The following is a 26,104-nucleotide window of genomic DNA, read 5'->3' as shown; positions in this document are numbered from 1 at the left end:
TCTCAATTGCGCATAACGACAAGTACATATGTATCAGCTGATCCGCTTATAGGTATTCCCTTTAGGAATTACGGACGCATAATACAAGCAAATAATATTAAAAATAAAAGACATTTGCGTTTATTAATAATCAATTAAATAATATTAAATAAAACAAGTAACGAAGGGCTAAGTTCGGATGTAACCGAACATTTTATACTCTCGCAAAGTCAAATGGTATACTCGTTTGAGATTTCTTTGTGGATTGACTGATATTTTCGGTAGAAGGTCAACTATAGGCACTGGGGTCCACATATTTAGTACTTAGGGGTTTGAACAGTTTTGGTTCGATTTAGACAATTTTTGGCCGCAAGGTGGCATACTTTAATTGCATTATTCACGCAAAGTTTTACCCCGATATAATCATTGTTACCTGATTTGCATAGTGGAAAGTGAAAGAATCAGATGGAATTGAAAATGGTGTTACATGGGAAGTAAGCGTGGTTGTAGTCCGATTTCGCCCATTTTCGCACTATGACATAGAAACATGAAAAGAACGTTACGCATCGAATTTGGTTGAAATCGGTTGAGCAGATCTCAAGATTTTTTTCACCTAAAAGTGGGTTGTGCCACGCCCACTGTCTAATTTTGAACGCGGTTCCTATAAAGTCATCTCATACCATCCCAGAGATAAAATTTAATGACTCTGGCGTGTTTAGTGCTTGATTTATCGCGCTTTTAGTAGTTTTTAACAGTACCGTTATATGGGGAGTGGGCGGAGTTGCCACCCGATTTCAACTATTTTCACACCGTCAATAGAAGTGCTAAAAATATTTGCTTCCAGTGAATTTTGTTATTATAGCATTAGCGGTTTAGGAGATATGCACATTAAACCTATTAGAGGCGGGACCACGCCCACTTTTTTAAAAAAAATTTTACCTGCAGATGCCCCTCCCTAATGTGATCCTGTGTACCAAATAACAGTCTTGTATCTTATTGCGGAGCTTAGTTATGGCAAGTTATTTGTTTTTGATTAATGGCGTTTTGTGGGCGTGGCAGTGGTCCGATTACGCCCATCTGCAATACCAACCGTCTCACGGTACCATGAAACATGTCTACCAAGTTTCATGAAGATATCTCAATTTTTACTCAAGTTAGAGCTTGCACAGACGGACGGACAGACGGACAGACGGACAGACGGACGGACGGACAGACAGTCACCCGGATTTCAACTCGTCTCTTCATCCTGATCATTTATATATATATAACCCTATATCTAACTCGATTAGTTTTAGGTGATACAAACAACCGTTAGGTGAACAAAACTATTATACTCTGTAGCAACAGGTTACGAGAGTATAAAAATTCATCGCTTTCGCGGTAAGAGTTGGCGTTATAGAATAGCGCCATCTGTACTTCATCTCTTTAACTCCACAACCGAGAGCTGCCACAAATTTAATGTCAAGAGTTAAATTCAGGCATCCATCTCAAGGTGCCCGCATGTGATACAGAAATCTTTCATGGTGGTTATGAACAATGGCCGTCCTTCCGGGACATGTTTACAGCCGTTTACATAAACCACCCAAAATTATCAAATGCACAAAAATTGTATCACCTCCGATACAAAACGAAAGGTCAAGCAGGCGTCATAGTCAAACAGTTCCGGAAGCTCTAAAAGCAAGATACGAAAATGAAAGAATATAGGTCGATAAGCAAGTAACGATACTAATGAGCATAAAATTCAGAAAGAAACAAGTGAAGAATTTATCAACAATTTTGTGAAAACAAAAAGACTTTGTACAAATTGCCTGTCGCATGTGCATACACTTAAAGAGTGTGAAAGCAAATTTAATTGCGTTTATTGTCATAAACGACATCATTCAATGCTGCATTACCGCACATTTTCCAGCTCACCCCCAAACAGCGCAAATATAAAAAGAGCCACGGGTTTAGTTGAAACAACAAATCCCGAAGTGCGAAATCCCGAAAATTGCCAAGAAGCACCATGCTGCTCAAAGGCATTAAAAACCCAAACGCTAGAGGAGAACTGTTTAAGCTTAAGGTCTTAATAGACCAATGATCGCAACGATCATGTATAGCGTCTATGGTTCAAAATAGGCTACAACTGCTAACAAAACTAGCCAATGTGGAAATCACGGGAATAGGCGGAAGAGTAGTCCAAAATTCATATAAAATCTGCAGGCGAAAAAATCATATATGGCAAATTTTACTCATTTTACTTGCCTCATCACGCAGTAGTAATGCCAGATAAAAAAAACAACAAAAGTCAGAGTGGTTTTCAATGCCTCAAGATTCACTAGCTCATGAAATTCCCTAAATGATATCCTATTTACGCGACCCACACTCCGACCAGATTTACTGCTCCTCAATTTAAATTGGCGTATATTCAAATACATATTTAACGGAGAAGTCGAAAAAATTTATAGATAAATAGTCGTACATAAAGACGATCAGGATTTTCAGCGAATTATTTTTCGAAAATTCACCAATAGTCCCCTACGCGACTATAAATTAAAAACAGTTACCTTTGGCGTCAACTAAGCTCTATATTAAGCCATTCGAACACTCAAAAAATTGGCAGAAAACACAAAGTCAGAGTTTCCTCTGGCAACCGAAGTGTTTAAAACTCAAACGGATGCAGACGATATCCTGTCTGGAAGTCACAGTCTTTCACAAGCATACGAGTCATTAGCACAAGTAACACAAGCCCTCAAAGCCGCAGGGTTTCCGTTAAAAAAGATAACGGCGAACCACCCAAATATCTTAAAGGACACACCTAAAGAAAATCTGTTGGACACTAATTTTCTTAAATTCGAAAAGGAAAGTACAACAAAAACTTTGGGGATCCAATGGAATGCGATATCTGACCAGTTTTCATACGCTACAGAGTCAATATCATCATTATCCGCCATAACAAAACGCCAAATTTTATCCTCTGTGGCAAAATTTTTCGACCCCACAGGATGGCTTTCGCCACTTATGATACAAGCGAAAATCTTAATACAAGAATTATGGCTAGACGGAACCGACTGGGACGAACAAGTGAAATATCTTCGCTTAGAAAAATGGTCCCAGTTTGCAAACAATCTGGAAGACATTTCCCAGATACAAATTTCACGATGGGTAAACTATTTGCCCGAACACTGAGTCGAAATACACGGCTTCTGTGATGCCTCTGAGAAGGCATACTATGCCATTATCTATGTGCGCACACAAAGCGATACTGCGACCACAAGCCACTTATTAGTTGAAAAAGCAAAGGTGGCTCCTTTAAAAACGCGATGTCTACCTCGACTTGAGCTCTGTGGCGCGCTACTACTCGCATAATTAGGTACCATGGTGCATACCTATTTAAACATGAAGAAACATAGATTGTATCTCTGGTCCGATTCTGAAATTGTTCTAGCCTGGTTGAAAAAACTACCACATGCATGGAAGACGTACATTGCTAATCGAACGTCTCAAATACTTGAGGCTCTGCTTCGTGCGAATGGTCGGCTTTCCAATGCAATCCTCACGTATAGGGAACGCCAACATCTAATCATACCAGAGAATCAGAGAAATTATATCCACTTACTTATGCTCCACGCAGAGCATCGCCTAATGCAACATATAGTTCGCCAAGAGTTCTATATTCTCCGACTTAAGCCCCAAATAAAAAAATGTATTTTTATGTGCAAGATCTGCACTCTGCATAAGCAGAAGTTGCGAACGCAGATTACGGCAGCACTTCCACCGGAACGCTTCAACTTCGCTCTGCCTTTCACAGTCACAGGTGTCGATTTTTCTGGGCCTTTTCAAATAAAGGCGTCCATGCTAAGGTCGCCCACCATAATGAAAGGCTATGTGGCTGTCTTAGTCTGTTTTACGGCAAAGGCAGTGCACCTCGAGCTATGTACGAATCTGACTAAGGAGGCTTTTCTCGCGGCATTTGCTCGCTTCGTCGGACGACACGGCTTCCCCTCAAAACTAATGAGCGATAACGGCAAAACCTTCATTGGAGCCCAAAGAGCCACTAAAAAACAGTTAGTGGATTTCGGATTTGTCGCCTGAAATTGTTCAGAAGTATGCTCCCCAAGGCATTAATTGACAGTTTATCCCCCACAAGCGCTTCTGGTTTATGGGAATCAGCTGTAAAAAGCTTCGAATCCCATTTCGAAAAAGTTGCTGGAAATTATAAATTCAATTTTGAAGAATTCACTACCTTATTAATCCGAATTGAAGCCGTTGTCAATTCACGGCCACTCACAACACTCTCGTAAGATCCCGATGGAAGGAAGAGTACATCAAGGAAATTCATAAAAGGTACCGATGGAAAACTCCAGAAAAGGCACCTAAGCTTGGAGACTGTGTCATCATACACGATGATTGTCTACCCCCCACAGAATGGCGGCTTGGCCGCATAGAAAAACTATATTACGGTTCCGACGGTCATCCACTAGATGGTCTCTTTTTCGTTAGCGAATCGAATCGACCAGACGTACGCAAGTTTCCGCCCGTGTTTTTTCAACAAGCCTTTCATAAGCCGCATAAGTCAACTTTCAATAGCAAACCACTGCAAAAGGACAAACGAGACAACATGGCCGACTGTCATTGTCGTAAAATTGTCCCTTGAAACAAATTTTGTCAACTCCGCCACGATGCGCAAAATTCGGCGTCAATATGTATGCGAGCTAATATGTATAAATGTATGTTTGTCGACAAAGTCGTCATTTGGTTTTTCTCAACAACACAATGTCCGCGCGAACTCAAACTGCGATCGTTCAACACATATAAATGCATTTTTACAAATTTCAAGAAAAACCTAACATTTTGCTAAAAGCTTGTTATACTATGTTCGCACTGACACAAAATTCGTGTTTTCATAGACAAAAGAGGTTTTCACGCGAAAACTTCTGTTTTCATCCATACAAAATCTGTCAAACGAAAACACAGTTTTCGCTGAAAACCCTTGAAAACTTAGTCATTATAATCTGTGCCTGTTCTAGTTTAATCGATAGTATTGGAAGACATAATTTGCCAGCCCTAAATGTCAGTTGACAATTTGTTTACATTCCATAATTGGCCTAAACGGACCCTACAAGAAACTGCTGATAGGTTCACCAATGCACTCACATTTTATATGTCAGTACTCTTATTTACATTTGCATTTTTAAATTCAGAACTCTCCACTGATTGGAGAGAGCCGTACGCAGAGCTAGAGGAGGAGATGGCCTCAAGTGAAAATTTATTTTTATATGTTCATATTTTATTATATTTTTTGTTGCATTCCTTTTTATATTTAAGTATATTATTATAACTAATTTTGATTAAAAGTTTGAAATTATTTAAGGAAATAAAAATTATATTATCTACTGCGCAAAAGAATTTTTCACTTCTGATAGCGTTTCAGTCATAACTGACAATTTTCAGCTATGACGGATTTATGGTCAGCAATGACTCAGAAAAAGACATGAGAGTGAGCAATATAGATATATAGTGAATCAATTCCGAATACCCATGTGTGAAAGAGAGATGCAAACTCACACGCATACGTTTGTGTACATCAGTTTTTGCACAAGGCTCTTAAGAAAATGATAGAAACTTTGTTCTGCGCGCTGACAAAATTTTTTCAGCTATGACTGTCATATTACCCATCAGATGACCGTCACTGTTCTTGTAGGGTACATAACAAATGTAAACAAATAGATTTGTGAACTGTCAACGAAAACTCATCGAAAACACACAATGTCGGTCAGAACGACTTTGGTTCCACAATCCACAAATTGTGTTTTCAATAGGATTTCAATTCGGTGCGAACATAGTATAAGCGCCAAAACACCACATCAACACGATCAACAAGAAGACTCCACCCACTAACACACACCACCCCTGCAGACATCACACCATTCAGACTACCCACCCATACACATCACATCATACCACAACTCTACACAACCCAATACTCAAAAAGGACTGTTGTCTGGAGAATATTTAGGAAAGAGTTAAACCTACAATTCCGTGGTTTAAATTTTTGGAACCTTCTATTGGTTTGATAGCACGATCAAAAAAGCCTCATCCTCTAGAAAGTTCTTGGACACCAATTGACGAAGTTATAAAATCTTTTCAATATAAAAGAAATGAACAAATTTCAATTGAAAGAAATCAGTTTCCAGTTGTTCCGGCTGAGGGAATAACTATTCATAAAAGTCAGGGTGCCACATATAATAAAGTTCTAGTTCATACTCCATCCAGAATGCCTAGAGCTTCAATATATGTCGCTTGTAGACGAGCTACTTCTGCAGAAGGTCTATTCATCATAGGGAATTTTATTCCTCCTAACAAATTTTCTGAATCGGATCCTGTATTTAGGGAACTGAGGTAATTGAACACAAATAAAGCTTTGACAACAAGTTTCAATTTTATGATTTCCCGAACATCAGGACATCATATTTTATTCCATAATGTTCAGAGTCTTCACGCTAACTTTAATGATATGATGCTATGATATCATCAGATATTTTATGTTTTGTAGAAACTTGGAATTATCCTTGCGAAATATACCAGGATTTACTTCAATTTACGAGCTAAGGATAGATAGAACGGAAACAAGAAACAGAAATAAACGGGGCATTATAATATATGCAAAGCATAGTATTGCTAACTCTATAGAATCAAAGGTTGGAGAGAAAATTTATTCAGGCCGCAAAGTTTTAGAAGCGGTTTTGTTTAAATATTTCAATATTAATATTTTGGTTCTATTTAGAAAATCAGCTTTCTCTGTCAGACATTTAATGTAGTTCTAGAACTACTAGAAGTCCATACTTCTGAGTTATGCAATCAAAATGTGCCAATTGTTGGAGATATGAACATTTGTTTAATGTCTACAGGGACTACAATAGGAAATCAGCTCCAAGAAAAAAACTTTAGTTCCCAGTTTGGTGTCCAAGCGGTGGAGATTGAAGAGAATATGATATGTACGCCAAACAGGGAATATTGATTTGCCATTTGAAATATATTCAATTTTATTGAACTATTATTTATTATTTTTTTAAATTTATTTTATGTTAATTCTTTTTTACTTTATTATGAAGTATTAGTAATCATTTCAAAGTATTTTGATAAATTTCTTAAAATAATTCATGTACTTGACACCATTTGGAGTCACAAAAGTACAGAATTGCGTTTTGCCGTCGGCATTTTCATATCATTACATGTACAGTTGTGTCCATAAAAATAGCAGTGCTCATGAGCTGCAACTATAAACTTAATTTTATATATCAAAAAGTAAATGAATGTTCACAAATTTAATTTTGTTTTAACTTTGTGATTATTTTAAACAAAAACAAATTAATTTATTATTCAAAATGTTGTTAATTTTTTTTACATTATTAATTTAAACAAAAAAGTTCTGTTTACAGCTGTTCATAAAAATAGCAGTGAGTAATGAAAACAGTGGAATTAGTTGAAAAAAACATTGTTGAACTCCAGAAAACTATTTTAATTTGTTTGCTTGGGTTAGTACTTAGTCGTGTACCCATTATTTTTTATTACGGCCTGGCATCTGCGAGGCACACAATCCACCAAGTCCTGGCAGCGCTTGACAGGGATCCGCTCCCATGATTTTTGAACAACCTCCCAAAGCTGTGATCGAGATGTTAAATTTGCATTTGCAACATATCGTTTATCACATCTCCTCATATGTTTTCAATTGGATTTAAATCCGGAGACTGCGCAGGCCATGACATAAGATCGATCCGCTTTGATGCCATCCAGCTTTTGATCAGTTTGCTTGTATGTTTGGGGTCGTTATCTTGTTGAAACGTCCATTTTAGTGGCATTTCCCAATTGGCATAAGGAAACATAACATTTTCTAATATGTTAACATATACAGATCGATCCATGATCCCATCAATCATGAATATAGTACCCACTCCACTGTAAGAAAAACATGCCCATACCATAATACTCAATCCGCCGTGTTTAACTGTCTTCAAAGTGTACCTAGGATCGTATTCTGTGTTAGGTGGACGTCTGACATATTATCTGGAGCCCTTTCCACAAATAACACAATTTTACTTTCGTCACTCCATAAAATATTTCGCCACTTTGTAATGGGCCAATTAAGGTGACTTTTGGCGAACTCCAAACGTGCTTTGACATGTCTGGTGGCTAACAGTGGAACTTTTCGTGGATGGCACGCTTTGAGATTTTGTTCTTTAAGACGTCGCCGATTAGTAACGCCACTAACATTCAAGCTTAAGTCATTTTTTATCTTGCTGGACGATGCAAAAGGCTGCGCCCTGCTTTATCGCACAATAGATCGGTCTTCATGAGGCGTGGTTTTACGTTAGATACCACGATTTTCGGGCATTTTTTTAAAGTTTAAAGCAATATGAATTATTTTAGCTGAACATCCACATATTTCTTGGATGTCTTTATATGCTTTTCCCAGGTTTCTTAGTTGCACTATAATATTTCTTTTTTCAGGAGTACAATGTTTGCCCCTGAACACTAAGTTAAAAAATATAAATTTATTTTACTGTTTTCTAATGTTAATAATAGTCACTAACACAAAACCACTTACTTTTTATCAATTAAACGTCTTAACAAATTTTTTTTGGCATATCAAGATACGCACTGCTATATTAATGAACAGCCAAAGACTGGTGCTTCTAGCAAAAAGGGTTGTTCATTTGCTTAAATCTCGCAAATCTAACGGAATTTTTGCGTTTCTTCCTTATACACATTCCATTCTACAACAACAATGCCACCACAAAAGTGGAAACGCGGCCACTTAGCCACCGTTTTATTGTTATCCTTTGCTCAATAAGCAATTACTCACGCAACGCACATACATAAGTTGGAAAAATTGCCTATTAAACGTTTATTTTATTATAAACTCTGGGGTTTTTACCGGCATTACTCTGTTCGCACCGAATTGAAATCCTCTTGAAAACACAATTTGTGAATTGTGGAACCAAAGTCGTTCTGACCGACATTGTGTGTTTTCGATGAGTTTTCATTGACAGTTTACACATCTATTTGTTTACATTTGTTATGTACCCTACCAGAACAGTGACGGTCATTTGATGGGTAATATGACAGTCAAAGCTGACCATAAATCGGTCATAGCTGAAAATTGTCAGTTATGACTGAAACGCTACCAGAAGTGAAAAATTCTTTTGCGCAGTAAATAATATAATTTTTATTTCTTTAATAAATTTCAAACTTTTAATCAAAATTAGTTATAATAATATACTTAAATATAAAAAGGAATGCAACAAAAAATATAATAAAATATGAACATATAAAAATAAATTTTCACTTGATGCCATCTCCTCCTCTCAATAGCTCTGCGTACGTCTTTCTCCAATCAGTGGATAGTTCTGAATTTAAAAATGCAAATGTAAACAAGTAAGGAAGGGCTAAGTTCGGATGTAACCGAACATTTTATACTCTCGCAAAGTCAAATGGTATACTCGTTTGAGATTTCTTTGTGGATTGACTGATATTTTCGGTAGAAGGTCAACTATAGGCACTGGGGTCCACATATTTAGTACTTAGGGGTTTGAACAGTTTTGGTTCAGTGGTCCGATTACGCCCATCTGCAATACCAACCGTCTCACGGTACCATGAAACATGTCTACCAAGTTTCATAAAGATATCTCAATTTTTACTCAAGTTAGAGCTCTCAACTCGTCTCTTCATCCTGATCATTTATATATATATAACCCTATATCTAACTCGATTAATTTTAGGTGATACAAACAACCGTTAGGTGAACAAAACTATTAAAACTACTCTGTAGCAACAGGTTGCGAGAGTATAATTAACAGTACTGACATATCAAAAGTGAGTGTATTGGGGAACCCATCAGCAGTTTCTTGTAGGGTACGTTTAGGCCAATTATGGAATGTAAACAAATTGTCAACTGACATTTAGGGCTGGCAAAATATGTATTCTAATAATATCGATTAAACTAGAGCAGGCACCGATTATAATGAGTGGAATGTAAGTTTTCAAGGGGTTTTTAGCGAAAACTGTGTTTTCGTTTGACAGATTTTGTGTGGATGAAAACACAAGTTTTCGCGTGAAAACCTCTTTTGCCTATGAAAATACGAATTTGGTGTCGGTGCGAACATAGTATATAACAGCTTTTTTAATTCAGAAGACTTTGATATATGATTTTGTCATATCAAAGAAATTTGAAACATAAATCTGAATAGGTATGCGCAACGATTTTTCATTTGGGAATATTCGTTGCGTCTATTTATAGCATTTCGCACATTGTGTGGTGTAAATTTCTTTTTCGAAGATTTATTTTTCGATGTTCCCTCATCTGGAATTACAAATTAGTACACAAAAAGATTTGATTTAACATTTGTGTCTTCTCTATTCATTATCATTCTTTGGTTATTCTCTTCGTTTTACATCACGCATATTCAAAAATAAACGTAAAAAAGATAATGTCTCTTTAAGACTCCAAATGCAAACGCGCAATATAGCACGTATCAAATCTATAGTTGCGGTATCAAAGGGCTCTGATGGAAAACCTTCACATGCGGAGTTACAATGTCGGCTGGGAATATTAGAGGCATACTTCAAGCAAGCACTCTCAGTTCAAGCTGGCATTTAAGATTTTGATTCATCAGACACAGGTCGCGCAGATTTAGAGGATAGCTATGTCACTGCCAAACTTTGCATTCAATCACAACTTGGAGAGGAAGGGATCCTTACAGTTAGCTACGCCGAGACAACAGTTCCAACTCCTGTTTCCACGCCATCACCATTCCCAAGGTTGTCGCTGCCTACCTTTAGCGGGAATTTTGCAGAATACAAAAAATTTATTGCATCTTTCACTCAACTTATCGGCCGTGAACCTGGACTTTCAAATGTAGAACGATTTAATTATTTGTTTTTCTGTCTTAATGGTTCAGCTCTGCAAACCGTATTTGCCTTCCAGGTAACCAGCGAAAACTACCCGAAAGCTTTAGATATACTCAGGGAACGCTTTGATAATCCTACTTTGATTTTCTGGAAGGTAATGCCTCGCTTATTACGCTGCAACCAGCTGATAAATCAAACTATTAACAATTGCGTAGTTTGATCGACAAGGTATTAGCTATATTCAGTTCGTTAGAATCGTTGGGCACAAGCTCCAATATCGCGCAAGCAATGCTGATTTACATTGTCATTGGCAAATGTGTTCAGCAAACTCGTAACAAAGGGAACGAATCACTAGACTACAAATCGCTTTCAACTTGGCTACAATGCATCCAAGTTTTAGAAAGCCGCTGTCAGTTTCTGCATTCATCTGACTCCTCATCAGACCATAAGTCCGATTTAACCAAACAGATTCCTATCACTACCCGTGGACAAAACTCATCGTTCGCAATCACTAAGCTTTCTTGTGTTCTTTGTTCTAGCGGTAAACACAAAATTATTATTGTTCTCAATTTAGGGACATGAATACGAATCAACGCTTCGCTGCCGCCAAGAAATACAACCTCTGTATCAATTGTCCGAGCAATGGTCACAGAGTAGCTCATTGTGCACATCACATCAAGATACTACTGGACGCATAATGGTGAGGCTGCCATTTAAGGACAATCCCGCTGAACTTGGAGCTTCATTCGACATCGCTCGTCGCCGAATTCTTACAATTGAACGCTGTCTTTTGCATTCGTCAGACACTTATTCCCAGAACGTTTTATTCATGGAAGAGTACGAACGGGTTGGTCACATGTCTGTAGTAAAAACGGGAACTTAGATGAACCACACTATTACATTCCACATCACTGCATACTGAAACCTACAAGCGCATCAACAAAGTTACGAGTAGTATTCGACGCTTTTTGCCGAACTGCGACACAAATATCACTAAACGACTTACGTTTGGATTGACCAACGATACAGACTGAAAGCTGTACATGTTTCTACTACACTTCCGTCTGTATCGTTACGCTATCAGCGCAGATGTCACTAAAATGTACAGGCAAGTATCTTTGAATAAAAATGATCATAAATTTCATTAGATGCAGATAATCAGATGAGTGAATTTCCAATGGGCACTGCGGCTGTAAATACTTCGTTTTATGTTGATAATCTTCTGTGCGGTGCGGATGATACTGCCACATTAAGTGCAGAAGTTATTAAGATACTTCGATACGGTCAGTTTCGACTATCCAAATGACATTCCAATCATCTAGATTTCATGGAAAGCCAAACTATGAAAGAGCTAAGTAATACCGATTATTCTATAACAAGTGCACTTGGCGTGACATGGAACCAACACAGCGACACGTTGTTGTTCACATTCACACCAAAACAAGTTTACAATTCTGTTACAAAGCGCACCATTCGTGATAACCTCAAAAATATTAATGCAAGAATTATGGCTGTTAAATTTGGAAGGGACGAGTCGGTGCCTCAACATATATAATATGTACATCAAGCCTGGAATAGTTGCTTAGCATCTCTTAACTCGCTTCCATCACTCAATCTGCCTCGCTATTGTCTGCTACCAAATGCTCGCGACATAGAGTTACATGGGTTTTGCGACGCATCCATTCGTGCATACGGATCGGCGATTTACATCCGCACAGAAGATTCCGACGGACATATTGCAGTAAATTTACTCACGTCGGAATCAAGGGTCACCAGTAAAAAGACAGTCTCTTCCAAAACTCGAACTTTGTGGTGCCCACCTTTTCGCTCGCCTATGTGCTTAAGAAAAGGATATATTAACCTCTGTTCCCGTAACTACTTTCTTTCGGACTGACTCGCAATAAGTTCTATATTGGTTAAAACAACACACTGTTATGCTGTCAACGTTCGTGGGCGAAAGGGTATCTGACATACAGGAACTGACTGCAAGTGGACAATGGAGGTACGTGTCTTCCAAGGAGAATCCACCCAAGTTAGTATCTCGACGATACCCTGCTACTGAGCTGAAATCTTCGATATGGTTTTTTGGCCCTGAGGTTTCGCTGGAAAATGCACTGAAATTACCAAAGTACACATGCGATAATGAGCTTGACATGGACATTGCGAATGCAGAGGAACGCAAGAAGACATTTGCTGTAGTTAAGGGGGCAAATTTCTAGATCGATGTCATTGATGGCATAAGCTCCTATCTGCATTGTCTGCGCCTCATCGCCTGGCTATTTCGGTTCAGTGATAGATGAAGACAAAAGCTTACGGCAACCACCATATTGCCATCTCCTGACGAATTACGACGCGCATCATGTTGCATTATCTTAAATATTCAGCAACAAAATTATTTAAACGAAGCTTTGAAAAGTAACTTGAAGTTTGTCACTCCATTCCTGGAGAACGTAAACGGTTTTGAACTCGTGAAGGTTGGTGGACGTCTGGCTTATGCAGACTTACCAAACTCTCAGAAGCACCCGATATTACGCAGCGATTCAATTTGTACTAAAGTACGTAAAGGCATTGGTCGCCCTTATCAGATTAGAATTTTTGATTGTCAACGCTAGAGATGTTGCTCGTCGGATCATTCGTTCCTACATGCATTATGTTTGTTACAAGACAGTCCTGTTACAACAGGTAATGGGCCTACTACCAGCAACAAGCCTTACCTTTGCACGCCCATTTGAACGTTGCGCAGTTGACTTTTGTGGACCGACAAACACATAACTTCGAATTCGAGGAGAACCACCTACCAAGTCATACTTAGCGGTATTTGTGTGCCTCGTAACTAAAGCAGTGCACATCAAGGTGGTCTCCGACCAATCAACAAATGCATTCCCAAATGCATTGAAGCGACAATGCTACCAATTTCATGGGCGCATCTAACCGTTTAAAGTACCTCAAACAATTCTTTTTCAAGAATGAAACGTTAAATTAAATCTATAAATATTGTTACTTATTAATTTTCATTTCATTCTACCCAGGGAACCTCCCATCGGTGGCCTCTGGGAAGCTGCGGTAAAGAGCGCAAAAGCGTTGCAATCGCATATTGCCACAGCTGAAAATTTTTTGGTCGGTGATTCATTGCTCGGCTTGCCTGAGGGCTCACTAGAACTGAAGACCGTCTCACATCTTGATCGCTACAACACAATCACTGCCATTAAGCAAAGGTTTTGGCGTCTACGTGCAGACTACGTTAATGAACTGCGAGCCCGTACCAAATGGACAACACCTTCATCTGATCTCATCGAGGGTGCTTTAGTGATCATAAATGACGATAATCTGCCACCGCAACGCTGGAGACTAGGTCGAGTTGAATCAACCGTGCTTGGACGAGACGACCATGTTAGAGTGGTGAATCTTCGAACTGCCAATGGAACCCTTTGTAGGCCAATACACAAATTAGCCATTCTTCCGATTTCTTGAAAGATAGTTCTTTCAACGGAGCCGGGATTTTGGGTCACCCTAATGACAATTTCTTGTGCTTCGGATAAAACACTGTCCTGGATAAATTCACTGCTTACCTTCATACACACACACACACATATGCATGCATTGTATTCGTAAATTTATTTTTATTATTTTCTCAAACTTCGTAAAGAGAACAATAGGTACAAGTATATACATACAAGTATGATCAATTATCAAAATAAATCATTCGCTAATGAATTGCTAACAACATGTCGTAGTTCGTTATTCGGTCAGTCGATGGAAATATCGTACGATTTTTATACTCTCGCAACCTGTTGCTACAGAGTATAATAGTTTTGTTCACCTAACGGTTATTTGTATCACCTGAAACTAATCGAGTTAGATATAGGGTTATGCATATATAAATTATCAGGATGAAGAGACGAGTTGAAATCCGGGTGACTGTCTGTCCGTCCGTCCGTCTGTCCGTCCGTGCAAGCTGTAACTTGAGTAAAAATTGAGATATCTTTATGAAACTTGGTAGACATGTTTCTTGGTACCGTGAGATTGGTATTGCAGATGGGCGTAATCGGACCACTGCCACGCCCACAAAACGCCATTAATCAAAAACAAATAAATTGCCATAACTAAGCTCCGCAATAAGATACAAGACTGTTTTTTGGTACACAGGATAACATTAGATTTCATTAAAATTTTTTTTTTTAAAGTTGGCGGGGTCCCGCCTCTAATAGTTTTAATGTGCATAATAACAAAATTTACTGGAAGCAAATGTTTTTAGAACCTCTACCTACAGTGTTAAAATAGTTGAAATCGGGTGGCAACTCCGCCCACTCCCCATATAACGGTACTGTTAAAAACTACTAAAAGCGCGATAAATCAAGCACTAAACACGCCAGAGACATTAAATTTTACCTCTTGGAAGGTATGAGATGACTTTATAGAAACCGCGTTCAAAATTAGACAGTGGGCGTGGCACAGCCTACTTTTAGGGGAAAACCCATATCTTGGGATCTGCTTAACCGATTTCAACCAAATTCGGTGCACAACGTTCTTTTCGTATTTCAATGTTATATTGCGAAAATGGACTACTAAATCGGACTACAACCAAGCCTATTTCCCATATAACACCATTTTCAGTTCCATCTGATTCTTTCACTTTCCACTGTGCATATCAAACAAAATGATTATATCGGGGTAAAACTTTGCGTGAATAATACGTTTAATGTATGCCACCTTGTGACCAAAAATTGTCTAAAGCGAACCAAAACTGTTCAAGCCCCTAAGTACTAAATATGCAGACACCAGTGCCTATAGTTGACCTTCTACCGAAAATATCAGCCAATCCACAAAGAAATCTCAAACGAGTATACCATTTGACTTTGCGAGAGTATAAAATGTTCGGTTATATCCGTACTTAGCCCTTCCTAACTTGTTTCACTTTGGGTCTTTTGCACGTCGCCGTTGACGCCACACCCCCTATATTAAAAATATTTTAAAAAAAGCCAAGAAAAATACCTCTTACTTCAACAGTTGTTTTTTGGAAAATGGGTGAAATCGAATAATAATCAAGCTCAACCCCCTTACAAAGGTTATCTCCAAAACTACTTAACGCACTGTTAACTCGCTGAAGAAAATCGTCACAATTATTGTGGTATGGCGGAATCGAACGTGAGACAATGTAAAAATTAAACAATGTACGTTGCACGGCCTACTTTTAGTTGAAAAGACATATGTATCTCAGAAACTGCTATACATATCTAAATTAAATTTGGAAAAAACGCGTCCTGGTTATGTCACAGTTTAAATACATAGTTTTAAATATCACCAGTTTGTTTACATTTTGAGGAGAAAAAAACAAGTATCAAAGAAAATATCTGAATAAAGTCATGTATAAATAGTGGGGTGATCCAAAATCGCTCGAAAAAGTACATTTAAACATTTGCGCTTACAAAGAAAATTATTTTAATTTATAAATTGCGTTTAAAATGAGAGTCGTAAAAATTTAGATATATTGATGAAACTTGGTACAGGGCTTTAAAGAACGAAAGGAGATCTGTGGTTTGAAAATTTTTAAAAAGTGGCCTGGGCCCCTTATAAATTTTATAAACATATCTGATAAACCACTAATGCTGTAACAAGCAAACTAACTAAGGACAAACTCGTCTAGACCGTCCTCATACAATACGAAAAAGAGTAAAATCGAGTAATAACGCCCACGCTCAGCCCTTGTCTAAATCGGATTATTACTTTTAAACCCCCAAATACTGAATATGTTGGTTTCAGTGCCTATGGTTGATTTTATATCGAAAAGAAAGTTATGTCAACACTTTGAAGTATATTCCTGGTTTTGATCTTTGCTAAACCTGAACTTAGCTCTTTCTTATATTACTTGTTCAACATAAAAATTTTCCAACATTTGAAAATATATATCCGGCTTTGTAGCCTAAGCCCTCCCTTAGGGTGATGTGGTTTATTATTACTTGTTAATTTTTCTAATAATTTATTTATTCTTTTCAGATTGTGTTTTGAAATGGCTTTCAAGAAGACAAAACTCAATGCCAGTACAGATTGACTCAGAAATATTTCGTGTAATTCCCAAGCATATGCGTAAGCGAATCAAAAGTGCAAACGGATGTAAAGCTCAAAACCAAGCTTTTAGTGGTTAGACAATATCATATTAGACTTTAAAAAAAGTAATAAGTTATACTAATGTGTTATGCGTAAGCGAATCAAAAATGCAAACGGATGTAAAACTCAAAACCAAGGTTTTAATGGTTAGGTACTACCATATTAGACTTTAAAAAAGTAATAAGTTATACTAATATGACACATTAGACAAAACGAAAATTAAAATTTTTGCTTGCAACTATTACTAGATTAAAATAATTATTTAGAGTACAAAAAACTTGGCCAAATCACTAAAAAGAATTGTTAAAAATTGGACAACACCAGGGCAGAAAACGTATAACTTAATGTCTTACTGGACCGTAAAAATTTATCCCCTATTAACGTTCTTAATTCTACATCATTTCCGGTGAAATTCAGAAATTAGGTATTTGCGATAACAACTTAACCCATAAACAAATTCAGGTTAAAATATTATTGTATTATAGCTACAATTCACAAAAGGGAAATTTTTGAAAGTGTTTTATGTACATAGTTCACAAACTACTAAAGCTGTGTTAGAAATCTTACGGAAGCATTTCCTTCAAGCACTCCCCCTTACAATGTAAAAATGGATGAAATATTATACACCAAATCGCATCACACTACCAGTGGTAAAGGACGCTAAACTACAACTAGATAAATTTAATCACGCCACTATCACGCTGCTAAGACTATGCGTCTCGCGATGCCTTCATCGAAAATTTAAGGTTAGTCATAATATTAGAGTAGAATTAAGTGATACTTTTTATTTGGCTGTTAATAAAGCAACATCGTTTTTTGTAAAAATAAATAATTATTTTGAATTCAACATTCATTAACTTCCTCCCAACGTGCCACGGTCGCGTGCAAAAGAGAGGAAATAAGGAACGTAATACGATGTTCTGACCAAAATTTTTAAATATTAGATTACACTGAATCTAATCTCTAATTTAGACTGTCCTAATCACCGTTGGAGATTTATAAAACAGCTGTTAAAAGAAAATATTGTAATATAAATATTTTCCATTCATTTCCATCCATAATTAACGAATTTCAGATGCATTGCTATTTATTTATTTGTTTGTTTACATTTTTTTCTCTTTGTAATGTCTACAGCAGCTGTGACAATGTAATAAATTTCTCTAATGATAAACAGATGGCTCTAAATCAGAGTCGCTTAGGTTTTCGAGTAGATTAACTTCAAATTTCCTGGGCGAGGAGATTAAGTGTCATTTTTGTATAGCGAAACTTTTCTAAATCTAGTAGATTAGTGACATAATTTACTCAAAGCCTAAATCTCGTGTTTATGTGTCGGTCGGAACATGGTGTAAGCCAGCCGTTCTTAGTTCTTTCATCAACGATCCGACCTGACACAAGAAACTTACCGTCTTTTCTGCATAAAATCAACCTGTGCGAAGCAACCTTCACAATTCAAAAACCGCTGTGTATGTTTTATATATTTCAATATATTTAAACCAATTTGTAAATATTTAATTCAAACAGAATGGAGGAGCTTTTTATACGCAACCTCTTGCTACAGAGTATAATAGTTTTGTTCACCTAACGGTTGTTTGTATCACCTAAAACTAATCGAGTTAGATATAAGGTTATATATATATAAATGATCAGGATGAAGAGACCAGTTGAAATCCGGGTGACTGTCTGTCCGTCTGCCGGGCAAGCTCTAACTTCAGTTAAAATTAAGATATCTTTATGAAACTTGGTAGACATGTTTCTTGGTACCGGAAGACGGTTAGTATTGCAGATGCGCGTAATCGGACCACTGCCACGCCCACAAAACGCCATTAATCAAAAACAAATAAATTGCCATAACTAAGCTCCACAATAAGATACAAGACTGTTATTAGGTACACAGAATCATATTAGGGAGGGGCATCTGCAGTTAAATATTTATTTTAAGTGGGCGTGGTCCCGCCCCTAATAGGTTTAATGTGCATATATCCTAAGCCGCTAAAGCTATAATGACAAAATTCGCTGGAAGCAAATGTTTTTAGAACCTCTACCCACAGTGTGAAAATAGTTGAAATCGAGTGGCAACTCCACCCACTCCCTATATAACGGTACTGTTAGAAACTACTAAAAGCGCGATAAATCAAGCACTAAACACGCCAGAGACATTAAATTTTATCTCTGGGATGGTATAAGATGATTTTATTGGAACCACGTTCAAAATTAGACAGTGGGCGTGGCACAGCCCACTTTTAGGTGAAAACCCATATCTTGGGTTCTGCTTAACCGATTTCAACCAAATTCGGTGCACAACGTTCTTTTCGTATTTCTATGTTATATTGCGAAAATGGGCTAAATCGGACTACAACCACGCCTATTTCCCATATAACACCATTTTCAATTCCATCTGATTCTTTTACTTTCCACTGTGCATATCACGCAACAATGATTATATCGGGGTAAAACTTTGCGTGAATAATACGTTTAATGTATGCCACCTTGTGACCCAAAAGTGTCTTAAGCGAACCAAAACTGTTCAAGCCCCTAAGTACTAAATATGTGGACCCCAGTGCCTATAGTTGACCTTCTACCGAAAATATCAGCCAATCCACAAAGAAATCTCAAACGAGTATACCATTTGACTTTGCGAGAGTATAAAATGTTCGGTTACATCCGAACTTAGCCCTTCCTTACTTGTTATATTATATATAAAATTGCTTCAAAATATGCTGTCTATGCTCGAGTATAGCTGAGCAATGTAAAAGTTAATATCTTTCTCTATCCCCAATATATATACAATTTCCGTCTTCCCTCTTGACTTTAAACCGTTCCGGTTAATCAATATGTGATTTTTTAATGTAATTAAGTGGATAAGTTTTCTTAAAAATTCTGTGGTTTGACGCTGAATTAGAATGAATGTAGTATATACTTTGATCTAAACCTCACACCTTCATATAATGAATTCCGATTCTCTGGTTGACATTTTCCACACAAGCTTATAATATAATATAAAACGCTGACGCAAACTAAAATATGGCAATAAAACTGAGACTAAGTTTATGGCCTTTAATATAAGTCAAGAAGATACAAAATTTGATTGTAATTTAATCACGATTTCATTTAGAAATGGATGTTTAATTCTTTCTCAACTTTGACACACCTGAAGGAATTTCCTGGCCTTTGATTCTTGCGAATTACAAGAGTATAAAATTCTTTGTTCCGCCCTAGTACACATTATCGGGTATATATTGACACTAGCTCCAACATACTTTATGTATAAACTTCAAAATTCCGTTTGGCTTTATATAAACGGAAACTATTAGATATACAACAGTTTAATGCCGAAAATGTGTGAAATCGATCCACGAATATCCCCAATAATTTTATAATTTAATGAAATTAAATGGACAGTTTTTCTTAAAAATAATGTGGTTTATCGCTGCATATGGACGAAATTGGTCTAGACCTTTGTTTAAACCTTATAACCCTAATATACTGATTTCCGCTCCTTTCGTACAACAGCAATCTCATATACCCCACATATTAAATCTAACCCCTTTGGCTCAGTTTAAATCACATATACCATGTTTGAGATTCTTTTTGTTAAAGTTAACATTTCGGAGAAAAAATAGTATCTATCTAAAATAGTAAATCTATGATCAATAACATGAGTTAATAAGATACCAAATAATAATCGAACAATAAATGTTGAATTCTTTCGCAACATTTTTATACTTTCGCGACATGTTGCAACATAATATAGTTTTATTCAGCAAACGGTTGTTTGCATCACCTAAAACTAATCGAGATAGATATAGATTTCTATTTACAAATATTTCTTCTAATATTTGGTGATAATCAGTGGATCATGTTGAACTTATTACAACTATATACCAGGCAACAATGTAAAAAAGTTTCTTAGCGTGCTGGACTTTGTATAGAGCAAAAAAATGTTTCTAGAAAAAATTGGGGGAAATAAATATTAGTAATGTAGTATCAAAAGGGCTAAAGATCCTTTTTATGTGGTTATAGGTAAACTGCGACCCCATCCGTTTACATGCTACTGTCTATTATTTCAGTTTTTCGACACATTTTAATATGAAGGTCATGAGGTGAACTGTAAACTCAAGAAAATTACATTTTTACCTAGCGAAGTTGGCAGCTTAAGAAAGGTTTAGATATTAAGACAGAAAGAAGAAAATCTACATACCTGCTCTACATATGTGTATACAATACTTAATTATATGTAAGTTATTGTTAATTAAGCCTTCATGGGTAGACCCTTCAAAATAGATACCATAGATCCCCCTGTTTTAGAAAGCGTTTAACAAAAGCAATTTACGGAGGGGTTTTCCGAGCACTTAATTTCAATACAATGAAATAAACTACTAATTTCTAAAATATAAATATAACTAAATAATTTGTATTGTTATGTTAGTGAATATCTATGTAATATATAGGTATACAAAAGTACGTAAGCTGTTTGTACAAAAATATACCATAATATAACTATTTTACTCTGTAGCAACATGTTGCAAGAGTATAATAAATATCAGTACACTGTGTTTGTAGTTTCAGCAGAGAACTATGGTATACTGGTGCACATATGTATTATATATGTGTTTGCTCGCCACTGTATATAATACGGTTTTGCTTGCCACTGTATATAATAATAGTTTAAACGCTATATAACTAATTCACTGAAATTAGTTTGAATACAGCACTTTGCTGGTCAAGAAATATAGTGTAACTGAAACCAGAGAACTTAAAACAATGAGAAGGTGCAAATTGAATTTGGATGATGCTCGATTGGTTGGCTGAAAATTTGAGATCAAGGAGTTCACCACTTTCTGTATAGTTTTGCTGTTATTTAACAGAAATGAGAATTTTTAACAACGTTCTCTGACAAAATACGTATCTACCAATATAAAGAGAAAAATGAAATGAAATGAATGAGAAAACAAGAAATACAAATGCCACTTCACATATGCATGATTATTTTTTGCCATATAAACGATTTTTATGATGAAAACTTGATAAATTATTATTTTTTTGCACAAATGCTACATTGATAAAATGTGAAAGATTTATTTAGATAGAATTATAATTTATGTATGTACATCAATATGTTATATTATATAATATAATAATATATTATATTATCAATTATCAATAAATACATGTGAGCGCACTGCTCTATATGTAAGTATGTATGTACAAATATGCATATGACCGCGCAAAATAAGTAATGCATACACAAATCTACATACATTTAAGCGTACAAATGTAAGTACGTCAGCCAATAGGAAAAACACAAACATTGTTGTACAAAAACAACAATTGTCTCAAATAGCATCAGCACCAGAAATCAATATGGCAGCCAAATTGACAAATCCTAAATTTGTAGTAAATCACACACCAACAACATTTTCATTCATGAACGCTGGCGCACAAGCAATAAGCTAAGTCGTTTCATTCATAAAAGCAAACGCCTTACACATCTCCCCGAGCATGCGTTTGCCCACAAGCGTCTTTTCGCGACGATGGCAAAAGCTAGAAATCATAAATTGAACATATTTCTGATATTCCCTCTAGAAGGGAAAAGTGACAACCCCTCAAATATGAGTACTAAAATATTTTAGAATAAAAGTGACAACATAGTAAATTTGTCGATTTACAATTCAAGAAACTTTTTAAAGAAAATATTCAATATTCCTCTGATTTATGTATACAGTAAACCCCGGTTAAGTATCACTCCTCCAATCCCTCTTATCTGCCGGTGTCTTGCTGCATCTCACTTTATTTTTCTTAATTTTTTAAAGAAAACGGTAATTTTTTTTTAAATACATAGAAATAATTTTTTTTGGTACCACTCGCTTAAGTACCACAATCGCTTATGTACTACAAAGCACAAAAAATCTGCATCTTTGGTTTTGGCACTTAACCGGGATTGACTGTATTTGTCAAAGAATTTACCTAAGTACGTTCGAATTTTTTGTACACACATTGACTTTGCACTTGCCCATATGCGATGTATGTTTGTAAGAGTGTGTATGGCACATCTCGGATTTTCTACCAACAACACAATGTTGTGACGCTTTGTCGTCGCGTCAGTTCTTCGACAGATTGACTCTTTGACATAAAAGCAAAAAATGTGGCAACGGAGATTTCACATGAAGTAATGAGTGTACATATCTACATAAAAATACATACAAATGTGTAAACGACATAATATATGTATGTCCTGTTACATATGTTTACACATGCATTTAAAAAAAAAATTGAAGCATGAATGTGAAATACCGACGGCAAAACACCATTCTGTACTTTTATGACTCCATAATGGTGTCAAGTACAATTAATGAATTATTTTAAGAAATATATCAAAATACTTTATTAGTAATAATTTAAATGTATTTTGATATATTTCTCATAATAAAGTAAAAATGAATTAACATAAAATAATTTAAAAAATAATAGTTCAATAAAAGGGAATATATTTCAAATGGCATATCAATATGCCCAGTTTTGCTCACATATTATATTCTCTTCAATATTCGTCGGTTGGTTATGTTAAGAGAGCGTATGTTTACAGATTCACCGCTGTTATAAAAGCGAAAAATGTTATTTGTTTCTCGTGCATCTGTGGTGAACTCCTTGATAAATTCCTACAAATTGTTCGCTGTCGAACCTGCACCTTCTCATTGTTTTAAGTTCTCTGGTTCAACCAGATACTTTTAAATTATTACTAATAAAGTATTTTGATATATTTCTTAAAATAATTCATTAATTGTACTTGACACCATTATGGAGTCATAAAAGTACAGAATTGTGTTTTGCCGTCGGTATTTCACATTCATGCTTCAATTTTTTTTTCAAATGCATGTGTAAACATATGTAACAGGACATACATATATTATGTCGTTTACACATTTGTATGTATTTTTATGTAGATATGTACACTCATTACTTCATGTGAAATCTCCGTTGACACATTTTTTTCTTTTATGTCAAAGAGTCAATCTGTCGAAGAACTGACGCGACGACAAAGCGCCACAACATTGTGTTGTTGGTAGAAAATCCGAGATGTGCCATACACACTCTTACAAACATACATCGCATATGGGCAAGTGCAAAGTCAATGTGTGTACAAAAAATTCGAACGTACTTACGTAAATTCTTTGACAAATACAGTCAATCCCGGTTAAGTGCCAAAACCAAAGATGCAGATTTTTTATTAGATTAGATTAGATATTAGATTATTTCTATGTATTTAAAAAAAAATTACCGTTTTCTTTAAAAAATTAAGAAAAAAAAGTGAGATGCAGCAAGACACCGGCAGATAAGAGGGATTGGAGGAGTGATACTTAACCGGGGTTTACTGTATACATAAATCAGAGGAATATTAAATATTTTCTTTAAAGAGTTTCTTGAATTGTAAATCGACAAATTTACTATGTTGTCACTTTTATTCTAAAATATTTTAATACTCATATTTGAGGGGTTGTCACTTTTCCCTTCTAGAGGGAATATCAGAAATTTGTTCAATTTATGATTTTTAGCTTTTGCCATCGTCGCGAAAAGACGCTTGTAGGCAAACGCATGCTCGGGGAGATGTGTAAGGCGTTTGCTTTTATGAATGAAACGACTTAGCTTATTGCTTGTGCGCCAGCGTTCATGAATGAAAATGTTGTTGGTGTGTGATTTACTACAAATTTAGGATTTGTCAATTTGGCTGCCATATTGATTTCTGGTGCTGATGCTATTTGAGACAATTGTTGTTTTTGTACAACAATGTTTGTATTTTTCTTATTGGCTGACGTACTTACATTTGTACGCTTAAATGTATGTAGATTTGTGTATGCATTACTTATTTTGCGCGGTCATATGCATATTTGTACATACATACTTACATATAGAGCAGTGCGCTCACATGTATTTATTGATAATTGATAATATATTATTATATTATATAATATAACATATTGATGTACATACATAAATTATTAATTCTGTAAAAATTGAAATTAGAAAATTATGAAAATAGTAAAATATCATTTTTTGCATAATCTTTCACATTTTATCAATGTAGCATTTGTGCAAAATAATAATAATTTATCAATTTTTCATCATAAAAATCGTTTATGTGGCAAAAAATAATCATGCATATGTGAAGTGGCATTTGTATTTTTTGTTTTCTCATTCATTTCATTTCATTTTTCTCTTTATATTGGTAGATACGTATTTTGTCAGAGAACGTTGTTAACATTCTCATTTCTGTTAAATAACAGCAAAACTGTACAGAAAGTGGTGAACTCCTTGATCTCAAATTTTCAGCCAACCAATTGAGCATCATACAAAATTCAATTTGCACCTTCTCATTGTTCTAAGTTCTCTGGTTCAACATAGAACAAGGCGGCAAGATCCACAAATTCACTCTGAAGACCAAATAAGAAATACTCGAGGACGTAGGTCTCGTCGAGAAAATCCCGAGGTACTTTATGATGAGCAAGGTAGGAACACTAGGGATCATAGAGAGTTTCGCGCAAGAAATTCTAAGTATATCAATTTATAGCGCATTCGTGATCAAATGCAAAGAGAACATGCAAGAAGAAATCCTGAAATAAGGAGAGAGGAGCGTGATAGAGAAACACAACGTCGACAGCTTACTAGGAGGGGTATGAGGGCAGAAATTTTTAATCAGAGATGTCTTAGACAAAGTCAAGTTCGCCTTTGTAAAGATAACCCGGTCAATAGGCAAATTGAAAACGAAAGACAGTCCCAACGAATCCGATTAACGATAGAAAATAATGTTATAGTAAATGATAATAGTGGCAATTTAACAGATTTCAAAAATATTTATTTCTAAAATATAAATAAGGGCCCTACTGAAATATGTATTTGCTGCGGCGGATTATGGATTTCACACTTAATTCGCAAATTAAATTTCAAACCTATTACGCAAGATCACCCGAATACTGCATCCGCTTTCTATTTAATGCAAAAATTTCCTTCCGAAGATGGAAATTACAATTTTTGCGCTACTTGCAAAAATGCGATTGTTAAAAAGAACGTTCCAAAGATATGTTTAGCTAACGGTCTAGACTTTCCTGAAATACCTGATTGTTTGAAAGATTTAGCC

At 36.0% G+C, this 26,104-nt stretch overlaps 1 protein-coding gene across 1 annotated transcript in view; it reads left to right on the top strand.

Moving 5' to 3' along the window:
* LOC118682856 (uncharacterized) overlaps nucleotides 1-17,806 on the top strand; it is an 80,202-nt gene extending 62,396 nt beyond the window's left edge. The window contains exon 4 of the mRNA XM_070113094.1: nucleotides 16,864-17,806. Within this exon, the coding sequence (XP_069969195.1) occupies nucleotides 16,864-17,012 (149 nt within the window). The 3' untranslated portion in view covers nucleotides 17,013-17,806. The remainder of the gene's footprint in view (nucleotides 1-16,863) is intronic.
* Nucleotides 17,807-26,104: the final 8,298 nt, after the last annotated feature.

Source organism: Bactrocera oleae, chromosome 2 (assembly GCF_042242935.1).
Source record: "Bactrocera oleae isolate idBacOlea1 chromosome 2, idBacOlea1, whole genome shotgun sequence".
In the NCBI taxonomy this organism is placed as follows: domain Eukaryota; kingdom Metazoa; phylum Arthropoda; class Insecta; order Diptera; family Tephritidae; genus Bactrocera; species Bactrocera oleae.
Note: the sequence above shows the minus strand (reverse complement) of the source record. Positions and strands in the feature narration are given on the sequence as shown.